This window comes from Alexandromys fortis, unplaced genomic scaffold (genome assembly GCF_014885135.2).
Source record: "Alexandromys fortis isolate MF-2015 unplaced genomic scaffold, M_Fortis_MF-2015_v1.1 scaffold_57, whole genome shotgun sequence".
NCBI classification, from domain to species: Eukaryota; Metazoa; Chordata; class Mammalia; order Rodentia; family Cricetidae; genus Alexandromys; species Alexandromys fortis.
Window position 1 is genome coordinate 7379322 of NW_026067941.1, and position 22448 is coordinate 7401769.

General features: G+C 43.1%; 1 protein-coding gene across 5 annotated transcripts in view; it reads right to left on the bottom strand.

The window, feature by feature from the left end:
* Hipk2 (homeodomain interacting protein kinase 2) overlaps positions 1–22448 on the bottom strand; it is a 193168-nt gene that overhangs the window by 123571 nt on the left and 47149 nt on the right. For all 5 annotated transcript variants that reach the window (XM_050147932.1, XM_050147931.1, XM_050147929.1 and 2 more), the window contains exon 2: positions 12140–13223. In XM_050147932.1, coding sequence (XP_050003889.1) covers positions 12140–13223 — 1084 coding nt within the window. The remainder of the gene's footprint in view (positions 1–12139; positions 13224–22448) is intronic.

Sequence of the window (22448 nt, forward strand, 5' to 3'; positions counted from 1 at the left end):
ATAAGTTATATATATATATATATATATAAGTTATAATTTACAAAAAGAAGAGAGCTAAAATGCTTTTCTTGGAGGTACGTAGATGAAAAGAAAGTAACAATGACAGTTTGTTCTTCAAGTTTGTTCTGATTACAGACCTTTATTTCCATTGCCAGCATCTATGTAAGTAAGGATGCCACAGGAGGCTGTTCCTGAGGCACACGAACTCAGGATGTAGGTTTGCTGGATCAGTCTACTTACTGCCGTTAGAGACATGTACCCCATAAGTAAGTCAACACACATGGAACAACAAACACACACACATACACATCACATGTAGCACACATACTCCACAGTGATGTCTCTGAGGGGAAATCTTCAGCACCCCTCTTGGCTCTCTGACCTTTGGGATAGTAGGACTGAGTAGGAAGGATCATCAGGTCTCAGTTGCAATTGTGTCCCCTTTCTGTCACTCTCCTCAAGTCCCTGCACATAGTCACAGGCCACAGGACATCAACAGGGGTACAGCAGCAGCAATGTGGCAATGGGCCAAACTTTCGAGCTAGATTGGTGAATCCCCTTCTCCTCACCAGCCACAGTCTATAACCCCACCCACACACTTGTTATTCTCCCTAAAATGCTTCATACTTTGCAGTGTCTTCTGTCCCTTCCTGATTTGGGAGAGAAGCCACTAGCCACATCCCTGACCTGCAGGCTTGCTTCTTGAACAGCTCCTGAGAGAGACTTACAGTGCTGGCGACAGAAGGGAAGTGACGCATTGCCTGATGCTTGGGGGATGGGGCAATGTGTAAACTGCTAACCATGCCAGATCAGACACATACATCCATTCTACGACAAGTAGACTTATGGAGCCGTCTCATTTGTTTCATATAGCAATACCATGAATTATTCAGTTTCCTATCTTAAAAGAAAAGAAGCCTCAGAAAGGTTTGGAAACTTGCCTGAAGTCACACAGCCATAAAGTAGCAGATCTGGAATTCAAAACCAGGTCTGCCTGTTACATATAGTAACAATGACAAAAGTGATGACTGCAGTGCTAACAACAGCCGATTAAGATAGTAGCTAGCATTTACTCGGACTTCCTCTGTCCCAGGTCCATGCAGGGCAGCTTATGATGAGCTCTACTCCCTCCAGGAAGTCTTTGTTCACTTAGCTAGCTCTCTAGTGTGAAAACAAGGAGAGAAGGTGCTGAGTATCATATCCAAAAGCCTCAAAACCAGAAAAGAAACAAGAGGGCATGGGGCCCAGGGCACCATCTCCAGCTCCCATGGTACTATTAGTCAGGCTTTGCCTGTAACTCCTGGGGTAGTCCTTTCTAACTATCTAAATAGGACAAAGCAGATGCTTGCTGACTTTGGTGAATTGGCTGGTTAAAGGTTAGGACCACTGACTCCAGGTTTTAACTGCAGTCTGACTGGCACAGAGATATGCTGGCAATATACATTATTAGTGTGAGTGTGTGATCTGTACGGTCCCCAAAACACGTGTGTGTGTGTGAGTGTGTGTGTGTGTGTGTGTGTGTGTGTGTGAGAGANGTGATAGGTTATGATCCCCAAGAGGCTGAAGTTGAGAGAGAGAGAGAGAGAGAGAGAGAGAGAGAGAGAGAGAGAGAGAGAGGTTATGATCCCCAAGAGGCTGAAGTTGGGTCTCTATGATGCAGGGCTCAGAGAAGCCAAATGACATGGCCTCAAGGAAAGGACTTGTCTGAGGGCTAACACAGAGCCTGGCATGCAACGGTGTCTGGTACATGACAGAGAGCTGTGTTGTGAAGCATGGGAAACTACTGTCATCACCTACCACCAATTCTGCAGTCATCCCTCTCCACAAATGAGGGTCAGGGACAGGTAGCTCGAACCTCCATAATTCATGAATGGAGAGTGTGGAAATAAAGTGGCTGATGTCCCACCCGCCTCTGCCATTTCCCTAACAGCCTTGTGCTCCACACTTAGGCCTACCTATCCTTATCACCTCTGTAGACCATCTCAGAACCCAGCCCCACAATACCACTAGAGGAAGGCTACAGGGGTTAAAGTGGAGGTAGACCCTACATCCCTGCAATACAGCACAGGCCTCAGCTTTGCGTTCTTAGCCTACAATCTGCCTACAAAGCATTTTCCTTTAAATCCCTTTCCACTGACAAACAGCACGCATGTGACTGATGCAGAGGACAGCAGCCAACAACTCAGACCCAGGGCTGCAGCTCACGTGGGATGGGGATCACACTATCCCAGCTTAGCGCACTGTGGCTTCAATGTCCACTGTGCTTGACTTCTGTCTTGGAGCCAGCCTCAGAAATGCTGGAGCCTATTCAGTTTTCACACACACTCAGCTCCAAAGGGAGGAGTCAAATTAAAGAGACAAAGGCAACCCTGATTCCAGAGACCACTGCTCTTCCTATGCTCTGCTCCAGAGGTCATGTGCAGACTCCTCACAGGGATGGAGTCTATGGCCTCCAGGGGCTGTTCATAGGACACTTAAGATGGTCAGTATCTTTCTGCTAGCCCTTACTCCTGATTCTTGGGTCATCTACCAAGGAGACCACCTGAACGCAAACCCTTGTTTGTCTCAGGGATCTGCTTATAGGGAACCAGAAGACAATGGTTCCTTTATGTCACCCTCTCAAATCCTCTCCAACATCAAGGGCCATACACTTGGGTAACCCCAAAACATTGATCTACCATCTGGCACAGGCTATGCGTGGCTTGTTTTATCTCAGTCACCCCTCTTTACAACTCCATGTGAGTCAGCAGCTGCTGGGGACACAAAAGAGAAGGGAAGCCATGCACCTCTGTGGCAGGATGGTGAGCTAGGAGCCCGCTGAGGGGACCAAGGGCAGCAAAGACCTGATGCCATGGGGAAGATGGGAAACAGTTAGAGGCCCCAAACACCTAGGAGAATGGCAAAGTGACCAGAGGGTAGCACAAACCACTCCTCAGTTTAGTCAGAGGGGACCAGGACAAGGGAACTCATTGCACTTAAGGTTGTGGGCAGCCCTTGGACAGCGAAGGACACTCCTACTCATATCTTGAAAGCTCAGCACAAAACACAGTGCCTGGCACATACTTGGAATTCGAAAAACTGTCTGAATGGGAATTATGGCTCTCAGCACAGCTGGGGCTACAAGGAGTGTGCTGGAGCAATCAACAATAGGTGCCAATCTGTTGAAGTCATACAGAAGTCACGTACAGCACATCTCCTCCGCTGGGCATCTGCTTTCTTATTCCCACCCCACTGCAAACACACTCTTCTGAATCACCCACTCCTTCAGTTTGCCAAGCCTCGCGGCCTCTTGTATCACACTCTCTATTTTTGTATGTCCACATCCCCACCACTGAGTTTTAGGGGTTTAATCACAAGACATTTAACAAATGGGCCCTCGGTCCTACCCATCACCCAGAATAAAGATCAACAGCTTAAGGCCAGGCTGGCACCAGTACCTCCTTCTCTAACCTTGACATGGTGCACTACACACAGATGAGACTCTGAAGCCCACCCCACCGAGAGTGACAATGACAACAACAAAAGAGAAGGGAGGAACTTTAGAGGTGATGGATATGTGTGCGAATAGACTGGTTTGGATGGTGTGTCTTCATCCTCAAACTCTACAGTTAACAGCTACAACTTGTCAACAGGTTTCTGAATGTCAATTCTTCATTAGAAGTGTGCTAAGAAGAAAAGCAGCCAGGCACAAAGACACAGGCCCATAATTCCAGCTGTTCAGGAGTTTGAAGAAGGAGAATTGTAAGTTCAAGGCTAACCTAGAGTAATAGATAGAGTTCAAGGTCAACCTGAGCAAATTAGAGAGACATTATCACAAAATAAAAAGTTCAAAAAGGGGGTGGGTGGAGCAGGAGATATAGTTGAGTAGTAGGGCACTTGCCATCATGCCCAAGGCCCTGGACTCAGTCCCCAGTACTAGGGAGAAAAAGGAAGGGGGTAAGGGAAAGGAAAAGAGGAGGAAGAGAAGGAGGAGGAGGAGGAGGAGGAGGAAGAGGAGGAGGAAAGCGTTTGCTGTGAAACTTGACCAATGCCTGTTCCTGTCCCACTTCCAGCATACCTGCATATTAAATTGGTTTGGCATGGTAGATATCTCCAGTTTCTAACAAGCACCATGGAGATTCTGGTGTTGCAGGGTCCCTAGAGCTCACTTTGAAAACAACTGGCTTACACCTTGAGCCCAAGGGTGGTTCCAGCCCTCCCACCTTTAGGCTTAGAGACATGCATCTGGCAGCCCTACAAGGCAGAAAGCTGAGCTGAGTTTCCAGGGCACCGATATCACTTCTGCATCTGGGCCCTCAGACTCTAAGGACACTTGAGAGGCTTCTGTTGTCTGAGGTGCATGTTCATCTGCTGTCTTGAATATATGCACATATGTCTTTCCTTCTCTGTCTCTATGCATATCAGCACCCTCGCACAGAGTGCTAATGTCAACCTTTCTCACAAGCATGTCCATGCCTGCATGTCATGTATGGCTTCACTGTGGGACCTCAGTCAGTGTTTATGAGCATGCACAAACCCTTGCTCTCATGTGTATAGCAAGGTTGCAGCAGGGAGGTACTCAAATACACTCAGACTATGACACTGAAAATTATTTTGTATTTATTAACAATTACCAGGTAGTTATGAACATGAATTAATAGTTACTGAAAGACTAATTTCAAAACATATACCATACAACTAAGGTCCCAGAGACAATAGAGATTTGAAGGGAGCCAAGATAACTTACTGATCACTTTTTCATAGAAACAAAACAGTGTCTCTGCTTGTTTTTATGTGTGTAAGTTACTATCCCTCAGTGTGAGCCAGCACATCCTCTTTTCCTGTTGTCTCTATTAGTAACAGAAGGCAAATTTAAGAGCTAATATTTGGCTGGGCGGTGGTGGCACATGCCTTTAATCCCAGCACTGAGGACGCAGAGGCAGGCGGATCTCTATGAGTTTGAGGCCAACCTATCTACAAGAGCTAGTTCCAGGACAGGCTCTAAAGCTACAGAGAAACTCTGTCTCAAACCCTCTCCCCACCCCCCAAAAAAGAGCTAATGTTTGCCATACATAACTAACTGCTTGCAAAGACCTTTTTCAAAATTGGTCAATCACTTTTTATATATTATGATCTGTATAAGTTATATTATTTTTGAAACTTCTGTTTGTGGCAACACCCCTTATTGGAGTGTCTTACACCTTTAGCCTACAATAATCTGGTGTTGTGGAATATGCCCTGTTTGTGTTCATGGGATATGAAGGAAGGTTCCTAATGGGGGTCAATGACACCAGAGTCACCAAAGGGTAAAAAGACTGTCCACCCATAGCCAGAATCCCCAACTCTGACCCACAGTCTGATGAGCACAAGTCCTGGTCACAACAGAATCCAGATGGAACAGTGTGGGTGGCTCACAGCTAACAATCTATTCGATGAGTCAGGGAAACAGGTGGTAGGGGCAGGACCAGGACTGAAGTTAAGAGGCCCCTCTAGAGACTATTACTTTGTAGTGGTAGGATTTTTTTTTGTTTGTTTGTTTGTTTGTAGTGGTGGGATTTTTTTTTTTAAATCAAATCCTAACAGACCAGAACTTCAGAATCCAGCCTCAGAGAAAGCAAAGTCACCAAACAGAAAAGCAAAACAAACACTGTACATCCTCTGGTAAGTCAGGTCTGTCATCAATCATCAGAAAAGTCAAATGCACTAAGGGTCCATAGGCTATGGGTGGGCCATCGTACAACCTAGACCTCTGTTCTCATTCCTGAAGAAATACAGTTACTCCCTGGCCTTTGTGTCCCCCACAAGCTTTTGTCTGTTATGCCTTTTGCCAACTAACTGTACCATCACTAACCTCATCAGATGATTATTTCTTCAAGGATTTACAAAAGCTTCTATCGCATCCCTTTGACTAAACCCCAGCCCCAACCATCAGACCTCACACTCTACCACTGGGCTCCAACCCAGACCTTGAGCCACTGGCACGTCCCTAGTCTCACTATAAGGCCGTGGCCCAGACTCTCAGCCCCAGCCATCTCACACTTCTTGAAGATCTACCTCAGACCCCATCACCACAGCTCTCACTCCACTCAGCGAAGTCCCTTCCCTGAACTCCGTGGGCTGTTTACTCCCTTCTGCTACCCACTTCAATCTGGTATACAATGGGCTTATGAGAACTATCTGTTGAATAATCACACCCTTGAAATACCAAACATCAGAATTATATTTCTAGAAATTTTTTTAATCTTAAAGGCAATTAACTCAAAATTTGAGAACATACCTTTACTTCCTATGCCCTCAAATATGTAGATATCCAGAGCTACTAAATCAGTGTCTAATAGATGAATGGAATTAAAATTTCTATCTTTACCTAAAATCCATTTTAGAATTATCTGGAAGACAGCCTCTGCACCCAAAAGAATCAAATGAAAAAGAGTGTTTTTAAAAATTATAGGCATTTATACTGTTCTAAGTTTTTTTTATATCTTTCCTATCTGTCTACTTATTTATTTATTGTGTGTGGTATATGAACACACTTATGTGCCCTGGCATGTATATAGAGGTCAGAGGACAGAGATCAGTTCTCTCCTTCCACCACATGGGTCTTTGGGACCAAACTCTATCAGGACTGGTAGCAAGCACTTTTATCCCCTGAACCACCTCACCAGTCCTTATGAGCCCTGATTTTATTAATGATCACTTTTGTGGATTGTAACAATGGTCTGAAGGGTCTCAAAAACATCTATACAAAATATTTTTAAAAGAGCAGAAACAAAACTGTACACATTGCCACCTTCAATTATCTTTTGTCCAACAGTGGTTTGTTTTGTATGTGTGTGTGCGTGGTGCGTGTGTATGGTGTGTGTATGGTGTGAGTGTGGTGTGTGTGTGTGGTGTGTGTATGGTGTGTGTGTGGTATGTGTGTGTGTGGTGTGTGTATGGTGTGTGTATGGTGTGTGTGGTGTGTGTATGGTATGTGTATGTGTGGTCTGTGTGTGGTGTGTATATGGTGTGTGTGTGTGTGTGATCTGTGTGTGGTGTATGTATGGTGTGTGCTTCAGAGTTTAATATCTGGTCTTGTTTTTAATTTACCAATCATACTGACAGCAGAAATGCCCAGCATCAGGTAATTACTTACTCAAAAATATCAAAACCTTGGTATCAATGGAGAATTAAATAATGACCTGGTAGGAACTTCTTTAGTGAGGTAACACAAGTAAACAGGGTCCCCTGCCACTGTGTTCTTTTGGGCATGAGCACCTGAAAGGTGGTACCTTGGAAGAAGCCTGATATTGGCTGGAACAGGGTTTCTCAAGAGTCTCTGGGGTAGCGGTAGGGGATGGAGAGTTCCATGAGTCAGGGACCTCTTCCCCCAGAGGGCACAATAGCTCTGGGATGGTATCAAGAATAATTCTATTCATATAAGCTCTCCAGATTCTTAGAAAACTTGAGAATTCTTAGGAATCCCAAGAAAACTTGAGAAGCAGCACTGCTGAGTTACCCTCATAGCTGACCTGCAGGGCAAAGGCTAAGCTGGAAGACACCACTGCACCCCACTCACGAAGACCTGAAGAAGACCTGTCTCCTTAAAGTCACACATCGGACTTTCCTTACAGAATGCCAACAGCAATTCTGTGGCAGGCTAGAAATACAGGGTGCATAATTAAGAGGGCATGAGAAGAGACAGGCGCTCCTCACTCCAAAGTCTAATTTGCCTTTCCAACTGACTGAGCATCAGCAAAGTTCAATACAATCAACGAAGTCAAAATTGCCCACAGAAATTAAACATGTTTTTCTAAGGATATCTTAAACACGGATGTTAAAAACAAATAAATTAGGTCCATTTAGGGCCAGAATGTCTGAAACTTTTGAGTTTTACCTTTTAATACACACCTCTCTCATTTATAAATCTAAACTATATACCTCATAAAAGCCCTCACAATTTCATTTACAAACAGAAAATCTTTAATGTAAGAGAATAAGTAAACCTACCCATGTATTTTCACTTGTTTTTGAAACTTTACTTAAATTTTAAACTTTGCTTAATCTTTGTTGTTGTTTAGCTTTTGTTTTTTGAGACAGAATTTCTGTGTATAGCTTTGGAGCCTGTCCTGGAACTCGTTCTGTAGACCAGGCTGGTCTTGAATTCACAGAGATTTGCCTGCCTCTGCCTCTTAAGTGCTGGGATTAAAGGTGTGTGCCACCAGTTACAACCTTTAATTCATACGAACTTATATGTAGTCAACTGCGACTTTCTTGAGCCGTCCTCCCTGTCCTTAGTATACATCATCCTTTCCCTAAGTCTCTCTACCTAAATACTTAATAAACTCACTAGCTTTGCTTCACCCTGGCTCTGTTGAGGAACCAGCTTAGCTGAGTGAATCACTGAGAGGAAGTGGAGCTCCTGGGGCTCTGGGAGGCAGTGTTGGTGGCAGAACCAAGCACATACCTAGCTGCTGTGGAAAACAAGTGGCTTCCAGGCCACCATCTTCCTTCTTCCCAGGTCCCTCAGGCTGAGAACAGGAAATTCACTTTTATATCACACTATTTTTTTTATCATACTTGATGGGGGCCATGGGAATGGCAATTAATATTTAACATGATGGAAGGACAGAAATGTTCAACCCTTTGAAAGTGAGGTGTTCCTAGTGGCTACTGTGCCAGCTTCAAGACAGAGGATCCCTGGAGAGAGACAGACCCTGCAGGACAAAGGCCCACCTGGCAGGCCCTGGGGAGGCTCATCTACAGCATGTAATGACCTCTCTGTCCAGGCAGCTAGAAAGCACCCTTGCTCACTCAAAATGTCCTAGAAAGTGTGCTCTTTTAGGACAAGGATCTTAATGACAGACAATCAAAGAGTTTTTCTTGTCCTCTCTTCCCAAGTAAAAGGTGAGGTAGTCAGGCAAATCACCCTGCATAGTATGTTTAGACTGACTGGATGAGTGGGGTCAAAGCTGGATGCTGTTCTCATAAGCTCCCACTGACCTATGTGGCAGCAATCTGGCCATGCCAGGGCTCAGATGAGGCCTGTGGTAGGCAGAGTATCATGACTAATTTGGAAACAGAACATCATTCCACGGCTCTGGGCCCCTGACCATAGTTTAAGGTTATCAAGTTGGCCTTGAGGACACAAGACGATGGAGACCCCTGGGGAGAGGGAAACCGTTCTGCCTAGAATTTTAGGTAGTAGTCACTTAAAGCCTAAAGGAAAGGGGTACCATGCGACCCCAAAAGAAGGTGTCTCAGATGGAAGTAGGGATGCAGGAAGTAGAGGTGATTGTGCCTGTTGAAGAATGACAGTCAGGAGCTCATAAGTGCCCAATAGTAAGCAAACAGTCTTTATCACCCCACGAGGTGCTCAAAGGACTGAACAGGCCATAAAGCTGGTGAGAGGGATATGAAGTTCAGGTTTAGTCCTGCCCTAGTTCCCATGGAAACGTCACTGCTATAGCCACAGCCTTTCTGAGCTAGGGTCTCTGAAAACAAAGTAAGACTCCAGAGTCCTCAGCAGGAGGGGCACACAGTGGGCGGAGTGACAGTGGGACAAGAGGGCATGAATACAAACAAGGCTTCAGAACCCAAATGTGACTTGGGTCAAGTTTGTACAAGGATGCATTGCTTATTAAATATAGTCAGTCTCCATGCTTAATTTTCAGCAAACTGCAATGAAGCTGGATTCTGTTCACTATGAGCAATATAGGTTAACTAAGTAATAAAACTTCACACAGCCCTTGACTTGGCACAGTTTTCCCTATATTCAGGCCAAGAGCTGGGAAGAAATGGCCTTTGGCATCCTGAATTTGTAAGTCTAAAATAAAGTGACAGCAACAGCCTCCATTTTGCAGTAACTAGAGAGCACCCCAGCAGCAGCCACCTCTGGGGCAAGCTGCTTCCCTGTGATGAACCACATTGAGTTGGCTTTCAGGGAAGGGCCAGGCACTCTCCAGAGAATATGGGTTGTTGGTTTCCACCTCTCCTAAGGAAGGGTGCAGTTCCCACTGTCCAGGCTCCAACTGACTGGATGGCTCCAGAAGTGAGTCCATGGCTCCCCTACAGGCTGAATGGGTGACGAAGAGCAAGCAGGGGTAGATTTATCTCACAAGTATGCAGCCGTCTGAGAACTCCTCTTAAGAGCAGAAGGCAGTATGTATATCTGAATTCACAGAGAAAGCCCATATCAGATGCCAGAGCTAGGCAACTAGGAATCCCTCTTAAGAGGAATGGAGAAGACTTGCAGCCCATTCTTATGACTGAAGGCTGAGGGTGGGGAAGAGAGATGCAACCGTGCTGCAAGCAGTGACAAGGCCCAGAGAGGAGCAAGTCAGACGGGAGGCCCAATAGACAGGGACTGGTGGTCCCAAGCCACCAGTGGTGACGTAGCTCAAGTCTGTCCAGTCTTTCTTCTGGACCCTTGAAGAAGGTGTACAGAGCACATCCACCATCAGGGCATGGGAAAGGAGGTTTCATGAGGCAAGAAGTCCTGAGATTTTCCTATTACTGGCATAAGTCAACCTCTTGGGTGTGGGTTGGCCTACTTTCTCATGGGAGTTTTGAGTTTCTTTTCTTGCCAATTTCCGCCTCTGTGGGACTGGTCACTACTACGTCCAACACTGCTCTTCGCCATTCTACAACCTTGAAGCCTCGCTTTCCATTTCCATCACCTCCTGATGCTGTGTCTCCCACAGACCGGCCACTGCACATAGCACTAGGCTGTATCACAGCACCCTGGGACTGGTATAAAAAAAAAAAAAAACCAGCTTCCGGCTCATAGGTTAGGCAGTGAGCACAAATCACACAGCCCAGTTTTGGATTCTACTAATGTCAAAGCCTGAAGCATGCTAGAGACTCCTGGATGGCCAGGGTCTTGTTTGCATCCTTGGAGCTAGATAGCATTTTGCAAGACCCATATTAGAAATGAGATAAATACTTGTGTGATGTCTGAATATGCAACTTTTCTTGCTAGAGTATACTTTGTCGTCTGCCCCCCACCAAGCCCATCAGTTTAAAAAATGGTCCTCAGTGTAGTGATGCTGAGAGGTGGTAAGGCCTAGTGGAAGTTCATTACCAGTGCTGTCCTTGGAAGGAAGGAAGGTTAGAAACCCCTGACCTTGAACCATTATATTTTTTCCTATCTAATCATGTGATCTCTTATTCCTATGCATGCCCTCACTATTGTGGGCCATCTATCATAACGTTGTTGACCTTATGTTGACCTTATGATGTTCAAGCATCATGACCTTGAACTTTCAGAACTTGAGCTAAATAAACCTCTTTTCTTTATAAAATTACCCAGCCTTGTGTATTTCCTTAGAATTAAAAATGGTCTCAGGGTGGCAGGGGTAGGTAGATAATGTTTCCTGACATAAACTTAACATGGGAGGGAGCAACTGGCCCCAGGGCAAAGATTCTCCCTTCCTCCAGCCTTTCCACAGGACGTAACAGTCTTCTCAGAACACTGCTGTCAACCCATTACACTCTTCCCCAACACCATCCGCCACAAACCCCTGCTTGTTCAAAGTTTCCAGGACTTGTTCCAGGTACTATTCACAAATCCTCTGGTCTGGCCAGGCAGTTCTCCTCATCTCCTAAATGAGCTTACATTTTGCTACCTGTTATTGGCACATCCCTTCCTGTTCTAGCTATCTGGGTCCTCTCCAGAAGAACCTGACTTCTCCGCTCTTCATCCAGCTCCCAAAATCCTTTCCAACTCACAACAGCAGACCAATAATGTTACCTTCTTATTTGGCTTCTCACTGTCACTCCTATCTGCATGTATTCTAATTTTCCAACTACATTAAGGTCTCTCTTTTTGTTTTTAAAAAGATTTATTTATTTTTATGCATAACAGTGTTTGCCTGAATGTATGTATACCATGTGTAGGTCTGGAGTCCATAAGAGGGTTATGGGATCCCCCGGAACTAGATTTATTAATAGCTGTGATCTGATATGTGAGAACTGGGAACCACACTGAAGTCTTCTGTGTGAGCAGCAAGTGCTCTTATCCACCACTGAGCCATCTCTCCAGCCTCCAAATTAAGATCTCGTTCTGGTAGCAACCACTAGCTATATTTGTAACTCTGCCATGGTGACTCTCTCTACACATCCCTGTGGATGCCCCTGGGCCTCACGTGCCCTGTGACTATTTCCATGGAAAAAGTTTTACCTGTAGTATCTGGATTGCAAGTAGGTAGAGCAGACGGCTTTGGAGACGTGACTTGCTGAACCAAAGTCAATGACCTTCACTCGGTATGGCTGTCTAGATGGATCTACCAGCATGATGTTTTCTGGTTTGAGGTCAGCATGGATAAGACCCAGGCTTTTGAGTTTCATCAGGGCTGTAGCTACCTGCTGGAGGACTGGGCGAATGTACTTGAGGGGCAAGGGGCTAAACTTGTTCTGTTTCAGAAAGTCATAGAGGTTCTGTTCCAACATCTCAAAGACTAAGCAGGTGTGATTCTTGTGTTGGAAGCACTCATAGGCCCGCACAAAGTTGTAGTCATCCGCGCTCTCTGTGCTCAGCCGGGCTAGGATGCTCACTTCAATCTGACCTTGCCGGGCATAGGAAGGGTGGTTCTTTAAGATCTTAATGGCCACAATTTCATTGGTGCCCCGTTTCCAGCACTTGACCACTTGCCCAAATGTTCCTCTGCCCAAAAACTCTAAAACCTCATAGGTGTTGGTCATGGAACACAGCACTTCATGCTGTACCAGCTGATAGTCGCCTTCGCTGTTGGAGCCACTGTTTTTGGAGGTGGCAGTGGATGTGGTGGCAGTAGCTACAGTGGCCCCGCTGGCATTATTCTGAATCATGGGTGGATGCTCTTCAATGATCTGCACGCTGCTTGTGTTCTCAATCTCCTCACTCTTTCGCTTGAGTCCACATTTTTGGTAGGTGTCAAGGAGGCTCACAGTGCTTCGACGCATTAGGTTATGTGGTCCGCCGAGGACTTGCCCGGTGACAGAAGTGCTACTTGCTGATGTTACAACTATGTGTCCAGTACTTCCTGGGAAGATGATGGTCTGCTCGTAAGGTAGGCTTGGGTTTGGGATTGGCAAGGAGGTGCTGACGGTTGTGGAGGCTGGCTGAGAAGGTGGTATGTTCTTGCTCTGGCTGTACGCTTTGCTATGGGAGCCGTACCCAGTCATGTCCCAGTTGGAACTTGGCTCTACTTTCAGTTTCTTCACACTACAGAAGGCACTTGATTGAAGGGTGTGAGGGGAGAAAACTTGCACATGTGAGGCCATACCTATGAGGAAAGAAAAAGGAAAAGTAAATATTTGAGTTACTCCTCCATGAATAAACTCCAATGATTCATTTAAACTCTGATCAGATTGCTCTTACACTTTAAAATAATCTTGAGGACTGGAGAGACAGATTCGTGGGTAAAGTACTGATGTGAAATATAAACACTTGAATTCAGGTCCCCAGAACCCATGAAAGCTGCACAGTCACATGCACATGTGATCCCAAAGCTCCCACAGCAAGATGGGCGACATAGACATGAAAGTTTCCAAAAGCTCATGGGCTAGTTAATATGCCATATGCAGCAATGGACAGCAAGAGAGCATCTCTCAAGCAAGGCCAAAGGTAAGGGCTAACACCTAGTGTTGTCTTCTGGCCTCTAAACATTTCTTGCATGCATAATGATTTTAAAATGCAGCAGCTTGAGAAAGCAAATCGATTCCACTCAGAAGCACATTCTAGTCGCCTTGTTTGTGAGACTAATGGTTCCCATGCTCTGTCATTAGACCTACCAATCTTAGGAGACTCAGTAATCGAGTCAAGAATCAGATACAGAACTGGGACTTGGTCCATCATTTATTTCTTGTAACTATACTTGTAACAGAAACCACTTCCTCATTCCTATTCAAGATGCATCTTGCTAAATCTGAAGACTGTATCAAGTACCCAGGTAAGTATTACATACTTAGCTCCTCCAAATAGTCAGCTTACCCTTCTCAATAGAACCTAAAAACCAGGTTTATCACTCCTAAGAAACATGTTCCCACAAAACCCCATCTCAGGGGCCTCTCATGATCGTCTGTGTTCTGGATGAGACATACTTGAATTCAGAAGAGTTTTATATGGATGATTTGGTGTTTAACTGCCTTAAAACATGCAACACTTTTCAGACAGGGCCAAGTAGCACCATTCAAGGACTTCTTGCTCACCTACTTTATCAATCTAGACATAACAAATTTCTCTAGAAAGTCCTCAGATTTCAGATACTGGGGACATGGCTCATTCTATATAAAGTGCTCACAATGCAGGCATAAAGGACTGAACATGATTACATGATTTGTAGCATTGACAGAGACAGAGAGACAGACAAACACAGGGGAGGGGGAGGGAGAGGGAGTGGGAGAGAGAAAGAGAGAAATTGGGTGCAACTTTGCCCACCTGGCACTGGGGAGGCAGAGATGGGTGTATTCTTGGGGTTTATTGGCCAGTCAGTCTAACCTAATTGGTGAGCTCCAGATTCAGAATCACTAAGAGTCCTCATCTCAAAAATATGTGGACTGTGATTAAAAGAGGCAAAGATGTTTACCTTCCACACACAGTGGAAGTTGAAAGAAAGAACTATGATTTCATACTGACATATCTGCAACCTAGATAATCTTGAAACTATTTAAGACCTTTCTGCAGTAGCTATATAATTTATAGTTGTGGTGATATTGGATACACACACACACACACACACACACACACACGATGAGAAAGGGAAAACCCTTAAAGGTACAAGAAGAAACAAACACCAATTACCTTCTAAGCTACTCTGATAACCATTTCATGTATGTGTATATGTGTTTGTGTGTTCATGTGCATACATATATCTGAGTATGCATGTATATGTGTATAGAGACCACAGGTTTTATAATGGGTGTCTTCTTCAATCACCATATTTTTGGAGACAAGTTTCAATGGATCCATAGCTCACTAATTCAACTAGACTAGCTGGCCAGCAAATCCCAAAGAGATCTTCCTGTCTCCACCTCCCCAGTGTTTGGGTTACAGATGCTTGGCTTTTTAGGTGAATGCTAAGGATGGAACCCAAATCCTCATGCTTATGTGTCTTTCTGAATAAGTCATCTCCCCAGCCTCACTACCATTTCTTACAAAAGCAGTTAGAAAGTGGAGAGTCTGTCAGACTCCACTGATACTTAACTATCTAGCTTCAGCTGCTCTCCGACCCCCCAGCACTACTTAGAGTGATGATTTAACAGCTTCCTCTTAACCCCATCTCTTGTCCCCTGACCCTCCCTCTCTTCAGCAGATCCCCACCTTCTATTTCGTCCAGAATCCCAAGGTCAGTCTCAAGTTCTGCTAGTCTCCTAATCTATATTCTCCCATTTTTCTCTAGAATCCTGTTTTTGCTGTTCTTTTTCCTTGAAGCTATTGATTCTCTCTGTTTATTAGACAGAAGTCTTTAGCTGGTACTGAATAAGGTTGTCCAAATGAATCACTGACCTAACTCCTCCCTTCTGCCTTCAAGTGTGTATGAATGCACAAACTTCCAACGTAAAAGGCAAGAGTAGCAGTCATAGTCCCCTCTTCACTCTTTCCTTCTTACCTGCAAATCGATGCTTGCTCATTCTTAATCCTCCCCCCAACATATCTAAATACCATAGACCTGTGTTCTTAAGGTAAATAACTTCCTAATTGCCTAATCCAGTGGCCCTTTCAACCCCTATTCTCCTTCACCTCCCTGCAGTATCTGACCTGACGACCACTTCCTTCTTGATGCTCTTATCTACACTAATGTGAATCCCTAACTGTCTTCCTCCTCCCCATGGTTAAGTACACAGGGTTAAGGCAGTTTCTCTTCTCCCTCCTTTAAAATGCTGGTGTTTCCAGTAGTCTGTCTCCTTTGAAGGGTATCATTCATTCAGACAGTTTAAGCAGTCATCTCTATGAAGGCAGCTTCCATATGGTTACCATGGACCAAGTTCTCACTTGAATGTTCCACCAGTAAATTTCTGTCTCCTGCTACATCAAAGATGATCTTCAAAGCTGAACTCTTTGTGTTTTCCCCAAAACATAATCATCTAATCCTCCATTCTAACATTTCCTTTTCTGTTAATAAAGTATTTATCTAGTTGCTTGGTTCCCAAACTGTGGGTTTACCTTGATGAGTCTTCATTACTTCAAAAGGCAAAAGATACACTCAGTATTGATAGATTTCTCCTTCCTTTAAAATGTCTTTTTTTAAAATTAAAAATATTTAAATAGCCCTATAAGGCAAAATGTCTCTTGTATCCAATTCTTTAATCCTGTTCTTTTTGCCACTCCCAATTTGAAATTATTACTTTTCTTTCTTTCTTTTTTTTCCCTCCAAGACAAGGTTTCTCTGTGTAGCACTAGTTGTCCTGGAACTGCTCTGTAGACCTGGCTGTCCTTAAACTCACAAATATCCACCTGCCTCTGCCTCCCAAGTGCACCACCACCACCCGGCTGAAATTATTACTTTTCAAAAGTAACCCTAAAGTAAATATAGGAACCTGATCTACCTGAATGATCTTTAATGTGCCTGTATCTGGCCACCAGATCTGTCTTACTTCAGAAACCTCTGAGCATTGTTCCTCTGTCCAAAAGCTTTTGGTGACGCCTTAGATTCCAGAAGATAAAGTTGAAGAGACAGTATACATCTTGGTCCCAAATTCCTGCTAGCTGCATCTTCAAGCACTGGTTTCCCAGAAGTCTCAAATCCACTCATCTTCCTAGAAGAGACTGCTGTGTACTTGCTTCTTTCACTCTCCAGCACATGTGCCTTCTGGAACAAAGTCACTGCTTCTCCAGTTTAGAGCCCCAAGCCTGGGTTTTTGAGACAAGGTCTCATAGAGTTCAGGCTGCCCTCAAACTCACTAAGTAGCCAAGGATGACCATGAACTTCTGATCCCCCCTGCCTCCATCCTCCCCAGTGTTAGTTAGGATGTGAGCCACCACATTTGACAAGTGGTTTCTCTCTTACATTATCTACATGTTTAAGCCATGTTTCCACAACTAGACTATATTCTGGCACCAAGGACTACAGTCATACCTCACACGTCTTTGCTTTTGTCTCATAAATTCTTTGTGTCTTTCCCAGGCCAAATTTAGAGTGCCTGGTGAGCACTCCTAACTGAAAAAAGTCAGTAACTGCTTTGTCACCAGTCACACATATCCAAAGAAGCTAGCCTGACTTGAAATTAGAGAAAAATCTGCCAGTGTCTTTCTACACAAATAAAGATTTTTAAAAAGCAAAAGAGAGGGCCGTGTATGTGGTCCATGACTACACTTGCAGTGTGTGGAAGGTAAGACAGGAGAATTGAGAATTTAAGGCTATCCTGGGTTATACAGCAAAACCCTGACCCAAAACAAACAAATCTCTAAACTCTAAAATGAAAAAAAAAAAAAAAAACTACCAAAGCAGAGGCTAGTCAGCTCCTGTCGTGGGCTGGGCAGCCATGCTCTGCTGTGTTCTGACTTCTTAGAGGCAGGTCTGGTCTAACCCTAAATCCTACTCTAGATCTGCCTTTACCCATGAGTCAACAGAGACTTCCCTTCTGGTTTGAAAGCTGACTCCAACCTTGACCTGGGTACTATGACTAATATGCCTGTATGTCTGACATAATTATTGTCTGACACGGTTATTTTAGTTTGTTATACAATCATATTTTCACCTGATTTTTATGTCAATATCTTCCTAATACTACAAGTAGAGAAAGTATCACTTAAATGTTCATATAGTTATAAATGCTATAAACCAGACATGTCCAACCTATGGCTCACAGAACTCACATGTTCCAGTACACCTATGAATGTGGCCCAACACATTTTAGATGACATTTTGTTACAATGTCTAAAGTTTTGACATCCTTGAAGCAATACAGAAAAGAACAATCCTTGGCTTTTAGCTACCTGTCCCTGGAAAAGACTACACAAAATTAACATCTGGTTCAGCTTCTGTCCCTTGAGTGTACCTTGCTCCTCTCTCTTTAAATTACTGCTAGAAGAAAAGAGAGGAGGAGGTGAGAAAAGAAATAAGCTGATTACACACAAAGCTCCAGAGGCATTCATTGGTCCCTGTTCTCACTGTTTTACAAGTTCTTGGTGGAAAGGCCACATTGCAGAGTGGAATTTTACAAAGGGGAAGAGGGTAGCTTATGACTTATTTGTTATTGGGATGATAGCCAAGGGTCATAAAACTGTAGAAATCATCACTGGCTGCCTTGGGTGACAGATGCCCAGGAACAGCAAGAAGACCTGCATGACTGGAACCTCCCTGCACCCTTAACTGTGGCCAACTGCCTCAAATTCTGGCTGGGGCTGCTGTGGCTACTGCTGAGGTCAACAGTCACTATTCCAAGAAGTAGACCTAATATTTCTAACAACCTTTTTACCTTTGTTCTATGGCACAGTCCATTTTCCTCTGGGAAACAGAATGCTGAAACAAAATAAAGCTAAAGAAAGATATTAATGATGCTTTTTAAGCCCTAAAATCTTTATAAGAAATAAAACACTGGTAGTTTTATAGTTGCATTTTAAAATATTCTCACAGCCACAACCAAACTTATTTCCAAACATTTCTCCTTGAAATGATTTTTTGGAACAAACATTCCTGATTAGTTCAGATTTCTGTGAGTCAAGCTTACAACCTTTGCCACTCCATTTATTTAGATCCCTAAGGCAAGGGACAAGGAAGAGGGTGGGAATACCTGTATGTTTTCCACTTGAAAGGAAGTGCTAAATGTTTCCTCTCATTTCTTTATGCTCTGACCCCTGTACTCTTCAAGGACTACTGACCTTCTGGACACACAAAATAGTAATAGTAATAATTTCCCCCCAAAAAATAGCAGAGGCTGACTGAACATTTTCAGCTTGATCCTATTGAAAACTTCAATCTCTGCCCCTCCTCTTAGGCTTTTAGAAGAAAAAGTAGCTTTGTCCCTCTTTAGTGGGAGGGTAGGTTTTAACTCCCTGGAGGGCAGTGCGAAAGACCAGGAAATAACACAATAAATCTGCAATAACTACACCTGCTCCTTAGAGGCGTAACCCACCTAGACCTCTCAGTAAAGCCTTGGTGGCCTCTAAAGATAAACCCTACACAATGCACTGATTGCTGAGACAGAGAGTGGAGCATCTACAAAGGAGTATTCTTACTCCCATGCCACTGGCTCTTGAGCAGGCTAAAATCATGAGCACTGAGCACCAGTTCTTTCTATGTTGTAAGGCTCATGGAAAAACTACCAATAAAAAAGATTTATTTACAAACTGGCTACAAATTAAGTCAACTTATATCACACAATAAATTCTTTGCTGCATGACAAATAAAAAGAAGTGCCTATAAATCTGACTAAAAACAGTCACAACAGAATTAAAAGTGCATCATTTTAAATCATTCCTTATCAATACAAAAACGACAGACTGCCTCATATGTGAAGCAAACCCAGGTCACACAAGTTTAGAATGTGTTTTAATATCTTGTATGTTTAAATGATGAAGAGTAACTATTCTTTTTTAGGCTTCCCTCCATCCAAAACGCCCACTTTACATCAAAAACATGTAAAAGTCTGTATTTCAAAATACTATATTCAAAGCATTTGCCTTGTAGCACTGGCCTTTATATGGACGCCATGTATGTCCACACAATGCTATCCCACTCAATTTCAACCCCTATTTAAAACCACGCACCCATTCTCCAAGTTTTAAATTACCAAATACCCATGCCACTCCTGACTCTAGGAGGGATGTCTTTGAGGCAGGGTGAGTGAGCACCTTTGCCTGAGATAGCCTGGTTAGCATGGCATGCTCACCCCATTTACACATGTCCCACACAGTCTCATTCTCACAAAGTTGAAAACTATCAAGTCAGAGGATGGTATAGGCTCTTAGAATAGGGAGCAAAATCAGATTGTGATCTTACTTTCAAGCCTACATAACTCTTTGTTTTTCTTAATCTTCAAGGTTCAATGAGAAATTATTTTTTCCAGAGTTATACTCAACCTTTTTCTGGCATTTTGAGACAGGATCTTCCTATGCAGTCCAGGCTCTAGCTTCAAGTAGAAGCATTTGCCTGGAACGCCAATGCTAGGATTACAGGTGTTTGTCATCATGCCCACCTAACTTTTTTCATATACAAAAACAAAACAAAAAACCAAAAACCAACAAAAACAAAAACAAAACAAACTACAAGAAAAGGTAAGTTCCTTCATGATCTTGAGTTTTTAATCCATTATTTTTTAAAACAACATTTTTTGGAAGATTGTGTCATTTAATGTATTTTTCCTAACATATTTGCTTCATTTCTTCATAACTTTTTATTTCACAATTGGATGAAATGAAAAGTTGCTTCACGTATGAGTACATTTCCTTTCCATTTTACCACCCCAAATTATCTACTGGAAGATCTGACTCTGGCGAAACTACAAGGATGAATGAAGGCTCAACTATATGATTAATTTTTTTCATTGAATTAATTTCACTGAACTTAGCAAAGCTCAAGAGAAGGAATTATAAGTAAAAATAGGCATCATTTTATCAGTATTTAAGGTTTAATTTAGGCCTGGCAGATCTAAAATAGACTACCACTCAGAATCCAGTTATAGTTAAAGAGTAGAGTCCAGATCACTGTAAGAGGTACCAACTTCCTCACTTCTTAAAACCTTTTGGGCATACATTGACTGAATAATGAGCTTCTGATGGAAGCTACAATGTTATTTTGTTTTCCTACAAATACAGAACTCAAAGGATTAATTCCCATACTTAACAGAATACCCTGTCTTTTATATCCCATTTTGTACATAAGATATAAAATAAGTTAAAATAAATCAGTGTTAGAAATATATATATATATACATACATACACACACACACACAGTCAGGTTTGGTGGAGCATGCCTTTAATCTCAGCACTTGGGAGGCAGAGGCAGGGCACTCTCTGAGTTTGAGGCCAGTCAGGGCTACACAGAGAAACCCCATCTCAAACCCTTCCTCCCAAAAGAAATATATATCTAAATGGAAAGTTTTAAACCCCTAGAGTAGGGTAAATTTGTATAACCCTTGATAAACTTGTGATGATTTAATGCCTCCGAGGGTTGAAAAGTATTAGAAAAAATTCTTCATTGATATACAGAATATTCATAAAATTGTAGCAATTATTCTGTGTGTCAAGTCTGTATTTTAAAAGAATGTGAGGCAATTTCAGGTTAGCCTGTTTCTAAATGACAGATTTTCAAAACAGTGTGTACCAAATATCTTTGGAGCTTTTTATATAATGTTCAATCAGAAGGTGTTTATCCACTACTTGTATAATGTTAAATATATGATACAATTCTACCAGAGTAGTGTAGAATTAACCACAAGCTCTAAAGAATCTTATTTTTTTTATAATGACAATAGAAATACTATTGCTGCAGCACTGAGCATTTGAGAAATAGAATAAATCATTCATCAGATGTGTATTACAGGTCCTCTATATAAAAAAGACCAGCATGAATTAGAATGAAAACACAGAAACCATCTATGGTAGCACATGCCTTTAGACACTCAGGAGGCAGAGGGAGGCATTTCCCTATGATTTGGAGAGCAGTACAAAGTAAGGATCCCATTTGTGTGATTGAACCTTTGGCATTGACTCTTTTAACTTTCATGACCTCCCTTGCTCTTTTCTGGACTCTGGGTGCTTATTCCTCAGGACTGTGCAGGAGCGTGCATTTCCCCTACTAAACAAATGGGTAAATACATTTTAGGGAGATGGCATAAGTTGCCCAAAGTCAATTTGCTACTAGCAGGGTTGAGTTTGGAACTGAGGTCTGCCTGGGTCTCAAATTCATGTCATTACTCAAGCTTCTGCTTCATTTGTTAGGTTCTTAGATTAGAAGTATGAGGCCATGCAGAACAGCAACCATGGACAGATAAAAGTCACAAAAAAGAGAACACAGATCTAAACTACAAGACATAGCTGACTACATCAACCATGGCAGACACGCACAACAATGACCATGGTTTCTATTACTTCTGTCTCCTCTGGTCAGGATAACAACTGAGAAATGCATTAAAATTATTTTTTTTAAAAAATTTATCTCTTTTAAGAGGCAATCATCTCCTTTTTAATGTACAATGGAACAGTGGCCAGAACACTGGTCTTGAGTAAGAAGACTTAGACTAAGTGACCTGGAGAGGTTGCATGGCAAACAGGAAGGCTGTCACAAGAGCCCAGAGGTGAAGATAGGAGGATCTGAACTAAGGAACTATCTGAGAAAACAGAAAGTAAGCAGCAAAAATGTAGGGCTTCACAGAGAAAAAATAGTAAGACAGTGACAGGTTTCAGAACATACGGGCAAAGGATGGAGAGGAACCAAATGCATCTGAAAGATGCAAAGAAGTGGGTCCACAGGTGGCAGCAGGGGAGGCGGAACGTGGTGTCATTTTTCTTGGGAAGAAGAGGATAGAATGAGTTTTCAACAAGTTGAATGCCAAGCACTGACAGGAT